Here is a 15,763-nt window from a genome sequence, read left to right on the forward strand (position 1 = left end):
TTCAGAGGCATCTGCAGTGCAGCGCTTGGAGCTCATTTAACGCGAAACTTGTCTTATGCCTGGCAAGGCAGCACGTATAACATGAAAACTGTGTTGTCACCTTCAAATATTGGAAAGTTTTTGCTTAAGAAGTGTAACCATTCCTTCAGTGGAATTGGTCGCACTAGGTGCAAAGTGAAGGGATGCTGTTAAATCTCAAAAAAGGAATTGCTTTTCTGGTGACATAGCTGAGTCCTGTTGGGAATTGGGGCTCAGGACAAATAGTTACCCTATTTTTTTTTCTCTGTTATCTCTTTTGATGCCTTGTTGGTTGAGACATGCGGTCTGAATACCGTTTCAGGATCTGTCTTTAAAAACAGAGCCTGCAGAAAAGGAGGCTGAGGGGAGACCTTAGTGCTGTATACAAGTACCTGAAAAGAGGTTGTAGCGAGGGGGTCGGTCTCTTCTCCCAGGTAACAAGCGATAGAACAAGAAGAAACGGCCTCAAGTTGCACTAGGGGAGGTTTAGGTTGGAGATCAGGAACAATTTCTTGATGGAAAAGGTTATCAAGCATTGGAACAGGCTGCCCAGGGCAGTGGTGAAGTCCCCATCCCTGAAGTGATTTAAAAGACGAGTAGATGTAGTGCTGAGGGATATTTTTTAGTGGTTGACTTGGTAGTGTTAGGTTAATGGTTGGACTCGATGATTTTAAAGGTCTTTTCCAACCAAGACGATTCTGTGAAAAAAAAAAACCAAAACAACAAAACCCAAACCTGTCTCTTGTTTTTGGAAGTGGCGACTGTCAAAGTACTGATTTTTAGCTATTCAGCCTTTCTACAGAGTGAATTTGCCAAGAGGCTTTAAATGTTAGTGTGTTTTATTAAATTAGTCCTTCTCAAATTGATTCTTGTATGAATTTGTTCTTTTAATTAATTGATTCTTTTGATTAATTGAGCCTAAGTTGCTTGTTACGTCGCCTGTGTAATTGAAAGAAAAATGCCTTGACCTGGTATAGCTGTGTTTTGGCACAGCAGGCCTTCCTCATTAGTGGAGTCATCTTCAGTGACTGGTGCTGTACTGGCAGGCTCATGGTTTTAATTTTTTAATTTTTTTGGTGAGATTGTTTTCACTGAATCATAAGAACCCACAGATTACAACATCCCGCCTCTTTCCCCTTGGTTCATTCCAGTGACTGAAAAGGGTTGTCTCCTTCAGGAGGTATCATTCCTGCCTGTCTAGGGGTTGTGACAGAATGGGCTTCTGAGCTGGCTGCCCTCCAGATGCAGTTGCAAAATCAATAGTTAACGATGATTATGCGTTTGGTTATTCCACAGGGTTCATGTGTGAATTCGATGGGCATCTAGGTTTTTGCTGGGCAAGCAAAACATGAAAGGTTCCTTGCTTGTTTTTGTTGTTGGTTTAGTTGTTGGTTTTTTTTTTCCCCTTAATGACGTTAATGTAGTAAGATGGAAGGAAAATAAGAGAAGAATTGTCAGGGCAATGGTTGGACTTGATGATCCCAGAGGTCTCTTCCAACCTGATTGATTCTGTAATAGCTCTTATATTAATTAATCGTTTATTACTCACTGTTGCATATCTGACTTCTGTATATTCTCCTCTGATTTCCTTACACAGGGCTAGTGAGTAACGTGGTTTTCACAAGTCATGCTACAGAGCAGAAGCATCCACTCCTTGTGCAACTGCAGAGCCTTATCCGAGCGGCAAATCCTGCTGTCTCGTTCATCTTGGCAGAAAATGGAGCTGTAACCAGGTAACATTAGTCACTGTCCGGTGTTTGTCACTTTGGGCAGGTGGGACACACACTTAGAAACTTGTATTCTCTTGTTTTACTCTGGTAACTTATACAAAGGAGATGCAGATTTTTTCTTAATTGCTTCTCATGCAAAAGGCATCTTCCCTTTACATTTATGGTCGTATAAATACTGGCATTAGGAAATGTATGGTTTTGTTTGCAGAGTATGACTTAAGTTGCTGTTACAGTCATGCTAAGGGACAATACTCTTAATTTTACTGTGACTAATGCATTCTGTTTCGTGTAAGTAGCATACAGATAGTGGCCATTTTGTTGAACTTACAAATTAAAAATCTTCATCTTTATTTCTTTATAGGAATGAGGATATTGAATTAATTCTCTCAGAAAGCAGTTTTTCAAATCCTCAGATGATGAGAGCTCGGTATTTAATGTATCCTGGCTGGCAAGTATCTAGACTGAGAAATACTAAAACTTATTTTTCTAATTAACTTGAAGATTAAAAAGTCTCGCTAAATGTATATTTTTTGTTCAAGACTACTCATTTGGAACAGCCAATAGCTTTGTAAATCATTTTTAAGAGAGCTGATGAGTATTCTTAGCAGATACACGATTGCTGTCCTTTTATGGGGGAAAGGGATCCTTTCTGGACACCATTTAAATCAGTGGCAAGATTACTGTTGCTTTTCAGAAGAACAGAAAAGAACCCTCTGGGAATAAGCTGGGAAGGATTGGGATGGGTGAGGTCAATAATGACTAGAGTAATTTCATTCTGACAGCTACTCAGCCTTACTGGAATGAACTTGCTATGTCAGTCTAGCTATTAGCAGAACAATTATTCATCAAACCCAGCAGCCTATTGACAGTGTTGGCAGAAGCTAAGGGCACAATAATACATGGTACCAAGCTTTCCATTTAATACTGAAGGATATTTTTTTTATGGCTCAAGGTTCTTTACACATCTTGTTGCACTTATCTGTGCTGCACCTATTTGGCAGAAAATGTAAACCTGTCAGCCATTATAACTCCTGGCTGACTGTTTTCTAGCTGGGTTTATAGTGCTGGAAGCACGATTTGTTTACCATACCCTGCCAGTCCTGTATGTATGTATATTTTATTCATAATTCTTGCTCTAAATTGGATGCAAGTAAGGCTCTTAAAGTACACTGGCAGAAAGTGTCCACTTCTGGGCCCTATGTCCAGTTCTGGGCCCCGCACTTCAAGAAAGTTGCTAAGGTGTTGGAGCGAGTCCAGAGGAGGGCGACCAAGGTGGGGAAGGGTCTGGAGGGTCTGACCTATGAGGAATGGCTGAGGGAGCTGGGGGTGTTTAGCTTGGAGAAGAGGAGGCTCCGAGGTGACCTTAGTGCAGTCTACAACTACCTGAAGGGAGGTTGTAATGAAATGGGAGTCGGCCTCTTCTCCCAGGCAACTAGCGATAGGACAAGAGGACACAGCCTCAAGCTTCACCAGGGGAGGTTCAGGTTGGACATTAGGAAGCATTTCTTCTCAGCAAGGGTCATTAGCCATTGGAAGGGTCTGCCCAGGGAGGTGGTGGAGTCATCATCTCTGGTGGTGTTTAAGGAAAGCCTGGACATGGCACTTAGTGCCCTGGTCTAGTTGCCATGGTGGTGTCAGGGCAATGGTTGGACTCGATGATCCCAGAGGTCTCTTCCAACCTGATTGATTCTGTGATTCTGTGAAAGCTTGGGATGTCAGAGCTGCTTGTGGGTTGCATGGAGCCAAAGGGAGAGAGAGAAAGCAGGAAAAGAAGGTATTTAAAACCTTCTGACAACTGTTAATCTATTTGATGATCACATGCAAGAACAGTATGTCAGAAAAATAAATTGCAGCAGGAAGAGCATCAAGAGGAGTCCTGAGCACTTTGAACAACCTAATACTGTTAATATCGTAATTTTCATGGATGTCTTAGAGAAGAAAGCTTAGTATTTTTCTTCCTATGAGCAAGGCTTACCTTGGGTGAAATAGTAGATGTTCCTTTTAAGAAGTTTGTTAGGTGAAAAGCACAAGCACGTGTGTTTTCTGTATGTTGAAGGTGTGTGTTTTTGTCTTAAGGTATGAAGGCAAATATGGAGCTGGGTCTGTCTTCCCTCCGATGGTTCAGATCTGTGTATGGTTTAATCGTCCTCTAGAAAAAACACGATTTGTGACCAAGTGTAAAGGTACAAATGAACTTTGACTGACTTGATTTAAATCCAAGTTTGAAATACCGAGGAATAGAGGGGAAGGAAGGCACTGACGTAGCACAGTTATTTAATTACTGCTGAAGTAGACTTTTAATTGAAAATTCAGCTTTCCTTCCTTAAAGTACAGTAAATTATATTCTTTAGTGTCTGCTCTGGAAAATTCACCCATGATTTTGTTCAGATGAAAATCTAATTGAATTTTTGGTTTCTAGAGACTGAGACACTTACCTTCATATGTGTGGGTTTTATTTTATGTTTAATTTTAATTAGTAGTGTTGAAATACAGTTTATAAGTGACCATCAGCTTCTCCTTTTTATGCCAAATAATTCTTTGTAGTTACTAGAAAATAGGCTCAGCTCTGTGTTAGGCTACTAGAGTAGATATATAATCATGCCTTTCCTTCTCTCCTCAGCAAAACAGTGTTAAGGAGCACCATTTTACTTGCCACACACACTGTAAGCGTTCATTATGCCAAACACATGTTATTTCCCAGCTACCCCATAGCAAAGAAATGAGAATATATAGAAATGTTACGTAGTGGGGCTCCAGGGGACACTGCAGCTTTTTCCCCTGAAGCACTAGGATGTGGATTAGAGACCTGTAGCGTAGGTCTGATCAGAAGCTACACCAAGGATGAGAACAGTAAGTGAGATAATCTGTTTGCCTTTTATTTCAAACAGCGATTAAGTCATTGCTCAAGCCAAGTCTTTTTTCTGGAAACATTTATCACATCATGGGCAAAGTTAAGTTTTCAGGTAAGGGCAAATTACTACTTACACGTTGTCTTGCGATTGCACTGCATGTATATGTATTTGAAAACTTTATGTGCTGTATTCTGTCTACACCAGTGTGTTGATATTAAATTAGATTAGCAATTATCAAGACGTTTATTTCTTCCCTCTTCTCCTTCTTAGATTCTGATAAAGTGATTGAAGTCTGTCACAACACATCATCTAATTCACTAAGCCTCGTGCCTGTTCTGGAGGGGCCAACTCCTCCTGATTCAAGAAGCGATAGCAGAGATGGCAGCAGTCAGCAGGAGTGCTTCCTTGTCTTCATTGGCTGCTCTCTTAAGGAAGAGGATATAAAAGACTGGCTCAGAGAAACTGCGAAACAGGTTCGTGGGCATGTTTACTTCTGTTCAGTGTGATCTCTTTGGCGTTTCTTAACAACAAAAGGAGGAATCAGCGTGTCTCACAGAATCACAGAATCAATCAGGTTGGAAGAGACCTCTGGGATCATCGAGTCCAACCATTGCCTTGACACCACCATGTCAACTGGACCATGGCTCTCGATGGAACTTTTTTTTTAAAATCTCCTGTCTCTTCTGCCAAGGTATTAGCATTCCAGGGTGTAAATGTATTTCAGACAGAGGACTAACAGTTTGCAAATGTGTATTGTAATTTGTGTATTGTTTTAATATCTGGTACAGCTTATTCATGGATTGATCTGCTCTTGAACGCTTGAGCAAATGGAGTACGTCCAGAATAAACACGAGATGGTTTAGCTGAGACGTGATTGCCAAAAACTAAAGTGTAGCACAAAATAAATCTCGTTGAAGTACCTGAACACTGCAAAGCTGAAAACTGGTTTTGATTTGCTAAATTAAACCTCCTTGGAAGTAATCCACTGAAACGGAGGGTATAGTTTTTTTCATTCTGTCTTGCTTAATTTGTCAAGTGTGCAGCTATGTAAGACTTCATGTATTTCTGCATGACAAACATACCTATGCAGTAGAAGCTGGAGTAGGGAGCAGGGAATATGCACATCATAGGAAGCCTAGAAGTCACGTTTTGCACTCGTGGTGTCTTGCTAACTTCACACAGTGACTGGCACGATCTGACCAGGAGTGCAGGACAAGATGGTTCGCTGCTACATAACCAAGACCAGCAGGTATTACTTTTGCCAGGCTGCACATCAAGGTCTTAGGAAGTGAGTCTTGAGGCTTGATTCAGAAATATACTTGGACAGAAACTGTTCAACCACACAAATTGCATATTTTAGCACTCTAGTTGGAACCTGAGCCTGTAGTTCCAACTGTGCCCTTTCGTGATGCCCATTTTGGAACATTTGTTAGTTAAAAATACGAATGGTTACTTTATGGCTTAGGATTTGCATAGTATCTCTAAAAAGTTGTGTAGGAAGGGAAAAAAGTTTCCTGCAGTTCATGTTGGAGCTGTTTCTAAGGATCTTCAGGTTCTCACCTCTGTTCTCCTAGCAGGTTGTGTTACTTCAGGGAAGTATATGTTTTCTGTGATGATATCTCATGCTCTGTGTATATCACATGGGTAATATATGGAGACAAATGCTTTTGACATGTAAGCAAGCACTCTGGGGAACACTATTTTTATTTTATGAAAACTTGGAACTTTAAATGTGTATCTCAAGTGTGAAGTCCTTCCTCTTTGAGCAGTTCAAAACTACAAATAGGCTTTGTACAGTCTCACTAGTCATGGCTAATTTAGGGTTTCACGTAGTTCTGAGGGTTCTTGTATGCTGCATGAAAGAAATTAATTAGAAAACCTTTCAGACTAAAAACTGGATTGTTTTTTCTGTTTGTGTGCCAGTTTTTTCTTCTTTTTTGCAGCAGGAGCTGTATTTAAATTGTACTGTTTAAAATACCTTTAGAATTTGTCATCTCTAACGGTGCCATATGGAAGATCACTTAATTTTTACTTTTGTTTTCAGAACATAGTTGTGAGTGCCTTAATGTAATTGAATAATTTAGAAATTAATTGGAAAAATACGTGCTTCTAAAAGGAGTACTTCTGTGCTGAGCTTGAGCATGATAGGACATGATAATAGATTTCGCTGCCTTTAGCCATGTTTTCAAGAAAGAACTTTTCTGTGTTTTTTTTATAATGTAACTAAACTGTAGCATCATGTTGTCACTCAGTAGCTGTATAACTGGGATCTAATTCTTCATACAGAAACCTCAGAGGAAAGCCCTGAAAACCAGAGGAATGCTAACCCTTCAGGAAATAAAAAACATTCACGTAAGTAGAAGCAATTAATAGCAAGTCCTTCTTTTGGCTGATTTCCTTAAATATGTCCTTGTACGATCAAGCACCTCCCATACTTGCCATAACAAGTGTGCTGAGCACTAAATTATTGCAGCACTTACGGTCTTTTTATATACTCAAAACGTAACTGAGGCTGTCCAGGAGGGATTTGAGATCTTGGTGTTATCTCAGGGCTTCAGGTTAGCTCTGAAAAGTAGGAGAAGGTGGAGGGTATTGGACAAGCATATGCTTTTGGGTGCTGTAATGGGCTTTCCCCATCTTTTCTCCCTGTTCTGTGCTGTGCAGGTTGGCACTTGCAAATTAGGACCCCAAATGCCTAATCCTGCCCTCAATAACTACCTTTAGATTGTGAGTGCTATGTCTGGAGTTGGGTTCCTACGATTGCTGTTGCTGTACCTAACTCCTCTAGTCTGTATGGATATCATTTATCATCCTGTTTTTTCAGAGCGCTCCTGTATGGCCAGGAGCCATATCTTCCTCCCTGGCTGTTAAGTTCAGCAGAAGGAATTTTTCTTTTATCTATTTAAGTTTGTTAGGACTCTCCCTAAGCGGTTTTGAGTCTTAAATGTTTAATGTACAGTATATTCTTTCTTAATGTAGGTGAAGCGCCACTTGGATCCACTTCCAGCTGGTTATTTTTACAACGGGACTCAATTTGTGAATTTTTTTGGTGACAAAATGGATTACCATCCATGTATCCTTTAAAATGTGGGGGGTTTTGGTGAAGGTTTTAGGTAGGCAACAGGCTATGCAAATCTGAAATGCAGACTGTCGAAGCAGATGATACGGTGAAGAGCCAGTTTGATTTGCAGGTGGTAATAGGAAGTGAAAAGTTTTCTTCCTTAAATCAGTGCATGGCTACTTGCCATTTAAAGCTTACTGTTAAAACGCTTTTGCAGAGATAGGATCTAAGAAATAGAATAGAACCAACAAAACAATCCCAAAACTGCACATGAGCTCACGCAGATAATAATTTGTGGACCACAGCTTGTCAAAGAAATATTTTTCAAACCAAGTAGTGCTTTAATGTTGCTTAATGCCTGGTCATGACTGATAAAACTTCCAAATGAATATAATTTTGTGTGCATGCATGTGCGTGCACACACTCAAGTGAAAACAATCAGGATTGTTTTAGGTTTTACTACAGTATCCTTTTTCCTGCCACATATTTTGCAGTGAAGCTGATGTTAAATGATTGCTCTCATTTTCACAGAATTACAGAATCAGTCAGGTTGGAAGAGCCCTCTGGGATCATCGAGTCCAACCATTGCCCTGACACCACCATGTCAACTAGACCATGGCACTAAGTGCCATGTCCAGGCTTTTCTTAAACACCTCCAGAGATGGTGACTCCACCACCTCCCTGGGCAGCCCCTTCCAATGGCTAATGACCCTTGCTGAGAAGAAATGCGTCCTAATGTCCAACCTGAACCTCCCCTGGCGAAGCTTGAGGCTGTGTCCTCTTGTCCTATCGCTAGTTGCCTGGGAGAAGAGGCCGACTCCCACTCCACTACAACCTCCCTTCAGGTAGTTGTAGACTGCACTAAGGTCACCTCTGAGCCTCCTCTTCTCCAGGCTAAACACCCCCAGCTCCCTCAGCCGTTCCTCGTAGGTCAGACCCTCCAGACCCTTCCCCAGCTTGGTCGCCCTCCTCTGGACTCGCTCCAACACCTCAACATCTTTCTTGAAGTGCAGGGCCCAGAACTGGACACGGGATTCAAGGTGTGGCCTCACCAGTGCCGAGTACAGAGGGAGTTTTGTAACTCGGTCTGAGGAAAAATCTTATTGGATGCAAATGCAGTAATAGGAACAGGGTGTTCAGAGTTAGGTGTGGAGGTGCATCTTTTTGTAATCACTTTTTAAACTGACTTCACAGAATCACAGAATCAACCAGGTTGGAAGAGACCTCAGGGATCATCGAGTCCAGCTGTTGCCCTGACACCACCATGGCAACTAGACCATGGCACTAAGGGCCATGTCCAGTCTTTTCTTAAACACCTCCAGAGACGGTGACTCCACCACCTCCCTGGGCAGCCCCTTCCAATGGCTAATGACCCTTGCTGAGAAGAAATGCTTCCTAATGTCCAACCTGAACCTCCCCTGGCGAAGCTTGAGGCTGTGTCCTCTTGTCCTATCGCTAGTTGCCTGGGAGAAGAGGCCGACTCCCACTCCACTACAACCTCCCTTCAGGTAGCTCTAGACTGGAGCTTAATAACTAGGAGCTTATCCTGCAGAGAGAAATCTGCTGGTTTAAAATTATAAAGTTGTCGCATAGGGCATAGAAAATAAATAACTGTTTGTTCTTATTCCAAAAGAGAATCACAGAAGCCACCTGGATTTCTCTAAAGTTTGTCGAAGTTGAAGTGAAAAGTAAACTGGGAATATAAAACCAAATTTGAAATTTCAGTAATAAAACAAAGACAAAAGCAACAGACAGTTATGAAAACAAGAAAGAAGAACAGAAATACACTGGAATATTAGTATTACTCAGGCATTTCTTGCCGAAGACAAAAATATGATAAAGTTTAAATTTAAAAATAATTTCTGGAAAGAAATCCAGAGAACCCTCCTTCAGCTGTAGTTCACGTTCTGTAAAATGACACCAAACAAGACCAGCAAGGACAGTGCGTTTACGACTGTGCATATGCCATGATTTGATAAGTAAATCATACTGCTTGCTAAGCTGAAGGAATTTTAAAATAAGGTTTTAACTTGCTTAAGTTAGGGAGGTGGTGGAGTCACCATCTCTGGAGGTGTTTAAGAAAAGACTGGACATGGCACTTAGTGCCATGGTCTAGTTGCCATGGTGGTGTCAGGGCAATGGTTGGCTCGATGATCCCAGAGGGCTCTTCCAACCTCATTGATTCTGTGATTATGGTATGCTGGCAGAAAACAGCCTAGCAGCAAGCTTGGACTTAAATATTCACTGGACCTGTCCTCCACCACCATCTTGGTGTTTGGCAATAGAAGATACAGGCAGATTAACCACTTTGGGATGATTTGAATTTTGGGCAGAGTTTTTTAGACTGCCACTTAACCAAAATAGCTGTGAACATCTGCAAACCTGCTGTAGTTTTACTGTTCTTCTGTTCTTCCTCTTGACTGGGAAATGCCTGTTGTGCAACTCCTTTATTCTCCAGTAATATGGAGTAGTTGTGGTTAGGTCTGACTGCGGGACTCCCAGAAGGTAATACATTGAATTTCTGCTTTCAGTAAATGTGCCTGAACTGGCACGTCCTTCCAACCTGTATGTTCTTTCCTAATGAAGGCTGTTTGCACAGATGTTTTTCCTTAGTTTTTCAAAATCAGTAATGGACCAATTCATGAACGATTACTTGGAAGAAGCCAACAGGGAAATAGAGAAGTACAACAGAGAACTAGAAGAACAAGAGTATCATGATCTCTTTGAGCAGAAGACATAAGCACGTGCGTTCTGTGTGTTTCTGAACCGCTTACTGTCAGTAACCAAAAATGCTGTCGTCCTTGCTGGTTAACTAGAAAATTAAGTGAAATGTCAGTTTTCAGCACTCCTTTTAAAACTTAAGAGATCATTCCTGTAAGGTTGGCATTTTTATATGGTAACTGCTTAGCTGTTTGTACTGTCAGGTTTGCTTCCACTTCACCTTAATTCCAGACTGGAAAAAGCATCACCTGGAATCTCTGGCTAGTAGTGGAGACTTATTTACAAGAAGAATAAGAAAAGAAGCAAAACTGTATTTCCTACTAGGTCAGAATGTAATCATGGAATTGGTCCGTCGTGCAGATAATCAAACCACTTTAATCTCTGGGTGTCCCTTGAAAGTTATTGCACAGGAGCATTGATGAGCAGTGGCAGACTTCAGTGTGTGGGATTGGGGGATGTTCCTAAAGCGAGAAATGGGGGAACATCTAAAAAACTCCTAAGAGTACCTAATCCCACAGCTGTTCAGGTGTTCCCAAAGCGAGAAATGGGGGAATACTTGAAAAACTCTGAAGGGTACCTAATCTTGTATCTGTTAGGGTGTTCCTAAAGCGAGAAATGGGGGAACATTTAAAAAACTTTGAAGAGTATCTAATCCTACTGCTGTTAGGGTGTTCCTAAAGTGAGAAATGGGGGAACATTTAAAAAACTCAGAGGAGTACCTAATCCCATGGCTGTTAGGGTGTTCCTAAAGTGAGAAATGGGGGAACATTTTAAAAAACTCTGAAGAGTACCTAATCCCACAGCTGTTAGAGTGTTTCCAAAGCAAGAAATGGGAAAACATTTCAAAAACTTGGAAGAGCACCTAATCTTCCTGCCGTTAGAGTATTCCTAAAGCGAGAAATGGGGGAATACTTGAAAAACTCTTGAAGAACACCTAATCCCATGGCTGTTAGGGTGTTTCCAAAGTGAGAAATGGGGAAACATTTAAAAAACTCAGAAGAGTACCTAGTCCTACTGCTGTTAGGGTGTTCCTAAAGTGAGAAATGGGGGAACACTTGAAAAACTCGGAGGAGTACCTAATCCCACAGCTATTAGGATGTTCCCAAAGCGAGAAATGGGGGAACATTCCCAAAACTCAGAGGAGTACCTGATGCTACTGCTGTTAGGGTGTTCCCAAAGCGAGAAGTGGGGGAACACTTAGGCATCTGCTTTTTTCTGAGGGGACAACGTGTCTCATAACCTCCGCACAGTTTGAATCTGCAGTTGAAATTGTGACTTTTCTAAAGAAAAGATGTTTATACATTTCAGGGTGAAACAAGATAAGTGGAGATATCTTGCTTTCTTCCCAGTGTTGTTATTGGTGTTCTAGAAAATATGTCATGAATGGCAGTAATATGCAACTTGCTGTTGCTTGAAAGATTATCTCTGAAGGGTTCTTATTTCAGTACTAAAAACTAAGCAAAGCAAGAGAAGAGGGAGATTCTTTAGCTAAAGAATTCCTTTTCATGACAATGACTTAATTTCCAAAGGTAAAAAATGTCACAAGATACACTTGAAATATGAAAGAACTTGTTTGTGAAGCTTTCAGATGAATTTGCACGCCGTAACGTTTTACTAAACTGATACACCAGGTTTTAAGTACTTGCAACAATACCTTTACAGTTGCTAAATGATATCGTAATAGGAATTCTTGCGAGTTGTCCTTTAACTTCATTTAGTACAATTTTAAGTGAGACTTCATAGATCACTGACTGAAGGATTATAAGGTACCGTAGCAGCTACTTAAAGGTAATTATCGAAGTTTATTTGAATAAGCAGATTATTGTAGCGTGCTGCCTGTTCAGAATTTAGTCAAGTGAAAATAGTCCGGGAGGAATTTATTTTCATATTCCTTTACCTTAGGAACAGCTCAGTCTTTCAATACAACTGCAACTTTTCTTTTTGGTCAGGTGTGTGTTATGCAGTCAGAAATTGAATGTACTTTCTTACAGCACACTTAAAATACTTAGAGGATGTCCACACGGTCTCTTTCCGTGGCAGGAAAATGAGATTTAACTCCTGCCATCAAACCTAAGGCTAGATACAGTTTTATGCCTTAAGAAATGTATTTTTTACCTTTGGAATATGAAATGGCTGAAATTACAATAAGCCTGTCAAAAACTGAAACACCTTTGAGGTAGGTTTTCAGTACACATTGCTACTAGCTGGCTTGGTGCCTGTGCTGTGGTGGTTACACAGCGCAGAGGTGGAATTCCAGGTGCTGCAGGGTGGGATATAGATGTTGATAAGGTTTCGTTACGAGCTTTCCTACTAGATTTAAAAAGCTGTCTGAATTTAAGAATTTTTTTTCTTTTTTTTTTGCACACCACGAGACTTTATAAACTACTTGTATCCTGTTAAAGTACAATAAAAGCCAGCGATTAGTTTGTGTTTCTAGGCTTTTGGGGTAAGCCGTATTACAGGTATAGAGCGTCATGATAAGGCTCATGAGTTTATCTATGCATGGCTATACTTTAGTCTTAATATACTGTAGTGCCTGGTAGAGTAAGTGTAGCTAGCAGTGGATTTGGGGGGCTAGCGGGTGTTTACAAACTAAGTACAGTTGGTTGCATGAAGCTATTTATCCGACCAGGATTATTAGAGTACAAAATTCTGGTCGTAACACTGCAATAAAAAGGGGCATTAGAAAATTCTTCACAAATTAATAGTTCTTTGCCAATAAACTTAGTGTAAACCCAGCGTGCTCCTTTTCAGTACGAGTTATCGGATCCGCAAAGCCATATTTCTAGAGTAGTGGTATGACTGTAACGTCAGAAGAAATACCCGTGGCTGGGACAGCGGGCACGGCCGTGGTGCCACGTCTCAACCTGCGAGTCAATAGCAGAGTAGGTTTAAGTGCAATTGATTGAACAATAGATGAAGATACTGTAGCTTATTGTGCTCTGCTGAACTCTTTTTTTAAGAACTCCAGTTTGCACAGCTCGAAAATAAACGTCGATGGGGCTGATTCACACAGTCAACCAGGTTGGAAGAGACCTCCGGGATCGTCGAGTCCAACCGTTGCCCCAAATTTGTCTGGGGTGTTGGCGTAACGAGTTGTAATTACGAGATGCCCCATGAACAAAAAGGTAATTAGCATTCCAAATTGGCGTGCAAATTGAGCTGTTCCTTAAAAACTGAAGCAGAAGAGCTCAGAACAAAGGCCTCGTGTACTGATATACTGTACTGCATGCTATATGGTAATAGCTGTGTATCATAAAGACCTTTCACCATACTGGTACTATTTCAATTAATATATTTTGGTATTGAAAAAATTCGATTACCTCAATGTTTTGTTTTTATTTTAGTTTTTAACTGTGACTTTAAAACAGGAAAAAAAAAATACCGAAATAGTGAAACTGTGACAATGGTATCCTTTAAACATAGTAGTGCCTTGCAGATGACACCATTTATTCAGAAAGCATAAAATAAATGGCTGTCATGGGTTGTATTGCTTGCACCCTCTTTTTTTAAAGGAAAAAAACAGTTTTGGTGAAAGGACTTAAAATTAACCTAGTGAAGAATATTAGCACAAATGGTTAAACTGTTGAAAAGAAAACTCTTTGAGGACTAAACTGTGTAAATGCCTGATGCTGCTGATAGTTTAATAGCAGTTGCTGATTAGTTTGGAGTTAATTCTAACAATCAGCAGCACTTTTTTTTTTAGGAGAAGAGCGTAACTTTTGTACTCTGGTCAGAGATGTTTATACTGTATCAAACCCCGTCCGTAGGGTGATCTGGTTTCCTCACTCTTGAAGTCAAGGTGAGGATGGAGATACGTCGAAGGAGCTAGTTTTGAAAATTTTTTTAGCTACTGTAAAACTTAAAAAAAAATAAAAGCACCATTTTTAAACCACAAATGTTTGGATACAGCCAAAGTGCCATTACACCATTCCTTCAGCTTGTCCTGTATTTTGAAAATTGGTAGCAGTAACTTTGTGTCCAGGCATTTCTGATGTTGTGAAGAAGTGCTGAGAGTCCTCAAGGGGTTTACGTGCTTTGCTGACCTTCATGTTAGCAGCTTGTGGTGGTGGTGGTTTGGTTTTTTTTTTCCCCCTCACCGAGAATGAGTGTGATCAGAAGTTACTGAAGTTATAGGGAGAAAAATGTGATAAACTTAGGAGAGGAACATTTGCAACTTGAACTGCGCTGCAATCTCGGAGTATTTTATATTAAGCCGTGCAATTTGGTATTAGTCCGATTTTTACACTTTGCAATTAACAAAACTGATTGCAGGGAGGATTTAAGTTGCATGTAAAAGTTCCCTAATAAGTTTTTTTTTTAATTATTATTTTTTAATTGAAACTTTGCACAGATTTAAGCTCTGGAATACTTTGGTGTTCTTAAAAGGGAAAAATTGTAACTAGTATAGTGAATTGTAAACTGTGAGTCGTTAGAACCACGTTGTTGATCTAATTTTAGATTGTTTAAAAATGTACCTCAGAAAGCTAGTGAGAAATGGCTTCATTTTTACACAACGGTCAGATGCTAATGTAACACTTCTCACTTTACAATGTGCCAAAATTCACTTTTATACTAGTTCTCAATGCTTTAATATTTGCAATTTTAAGTTAAAAACGTGTATTTACAAACACTACTGTAACTTCAGTTAAACTGAATTGTGTGATTGAAGCTTTTTTGCCTATTGTATTTATTACACGACTTGATTCAGTAAATATAAAATTACCTTTCCATTTATTTTTGTATTGTTTTACATGTTTATACCTGCAGTTTGTGTGACTTTTACACCTGTAACTCAGATGTGATGGAAAGAACCAATAAAACAGTATCCATCTGCTGTCTTTTGGCTTCTTTAATAAACTCACTATTCCCTAAACTTGAACTTTTAAGCATTGAGCGGTTTTCTTTTAAAATTTCTTAGATTTTTAAACCGGCAGGAAGGTGATTAGTTTATATTCAAACCAAAATGTAAAGATTTAAGGAAATTGTTTGGGGTTTTCTTTAAGCTGCTGTTTTAGGTTTAAACCTTATTGCTTGGACTTCTGATTGGGTAAAATCTAAAACTGGTTTTAGGATGAAGGATATTAATCAGCTTGACAATGTTTTTGCTTTTTTTTTTTTCTTATTTTGTAGGAAGGTTTTGCACTCGATGGATTTTTATGAGCTGTTTATATGTAAAACCAGCATGTTAAATTCAGCCTGTTTGTCACACTCCAGGTATGCACACAAGAAATAGCAGCTTCTGACACGTGGAGACTGAAATCCAGGAATTTTCCCTTGCTGTGCAGCTAGTTTTGGAAAGCATCTTCCACTTGTAAATGCATTTGGGCTGCATCCACTCACTTTGAACTGCTGCGTACGTGCAGTTTCCTTTGACTTCG

General features: G+C 40.0%; 1 protein-coding gene across 1 annotated transcript in view; it reads left to right on the forward strand.

The window, feature by feature from the left end:
* DNAAF9 (dynein axonemal assembly factor 9) overlaps positions 1–15,258 on the forward strand; it is a 92,861-nt gene extending 77,603 nt beyond the window's left edge. The window contains exons 30-37 of the mRNA XM_068403543.1: positions 1,616–1,751; positions 2,110–2,196; positions 3,825–3,931; positions 4,637–4,711; positions 4,871–5,073; positions 6,887–6,952; positions 7,580–7,673; positions 10,289–15,258. Coding sequence (XP_068259644.1) covers positions 1,616–1,751; positions 2,110–2,196; positions 3,825–3,931; positions 4,637–4,711; positions 4,871–5,073; positions 6,887–6,952; positions 7,580–7,673; positions 10,289–10,401 — 881 coding nt within the window. The 3' untranslated portion in view covers positions 10,402–15,258. The remainder of the gene's footprint in view (positions 1–1,615; positions 1,752–2,109; positions 2,197–3,824; positions 3,932–4,636; positions 4,712–4,870; positions 5,074–6,886; positions 6,953–7,579; positions 7,674–10,288) is intronic.
* The last annotated feature ends 505 nt before the right edge of the window (positions 15,259–15,763 follow it).

This window comes from Nyctibius grandis, chromosome 6 (genome assembly GCF_013368605.1).
Source record: "Nyctibius grandis isolate bNycGra1 chromosome 6, bNycGra1.pri, whole genome shotgun sequence".
NCBI lineage: Eukaryota > Metazoa > Chordata > Aves > Nyctibiiformes > Nyctibiidae > Nyctibius > Nyctibius grandis.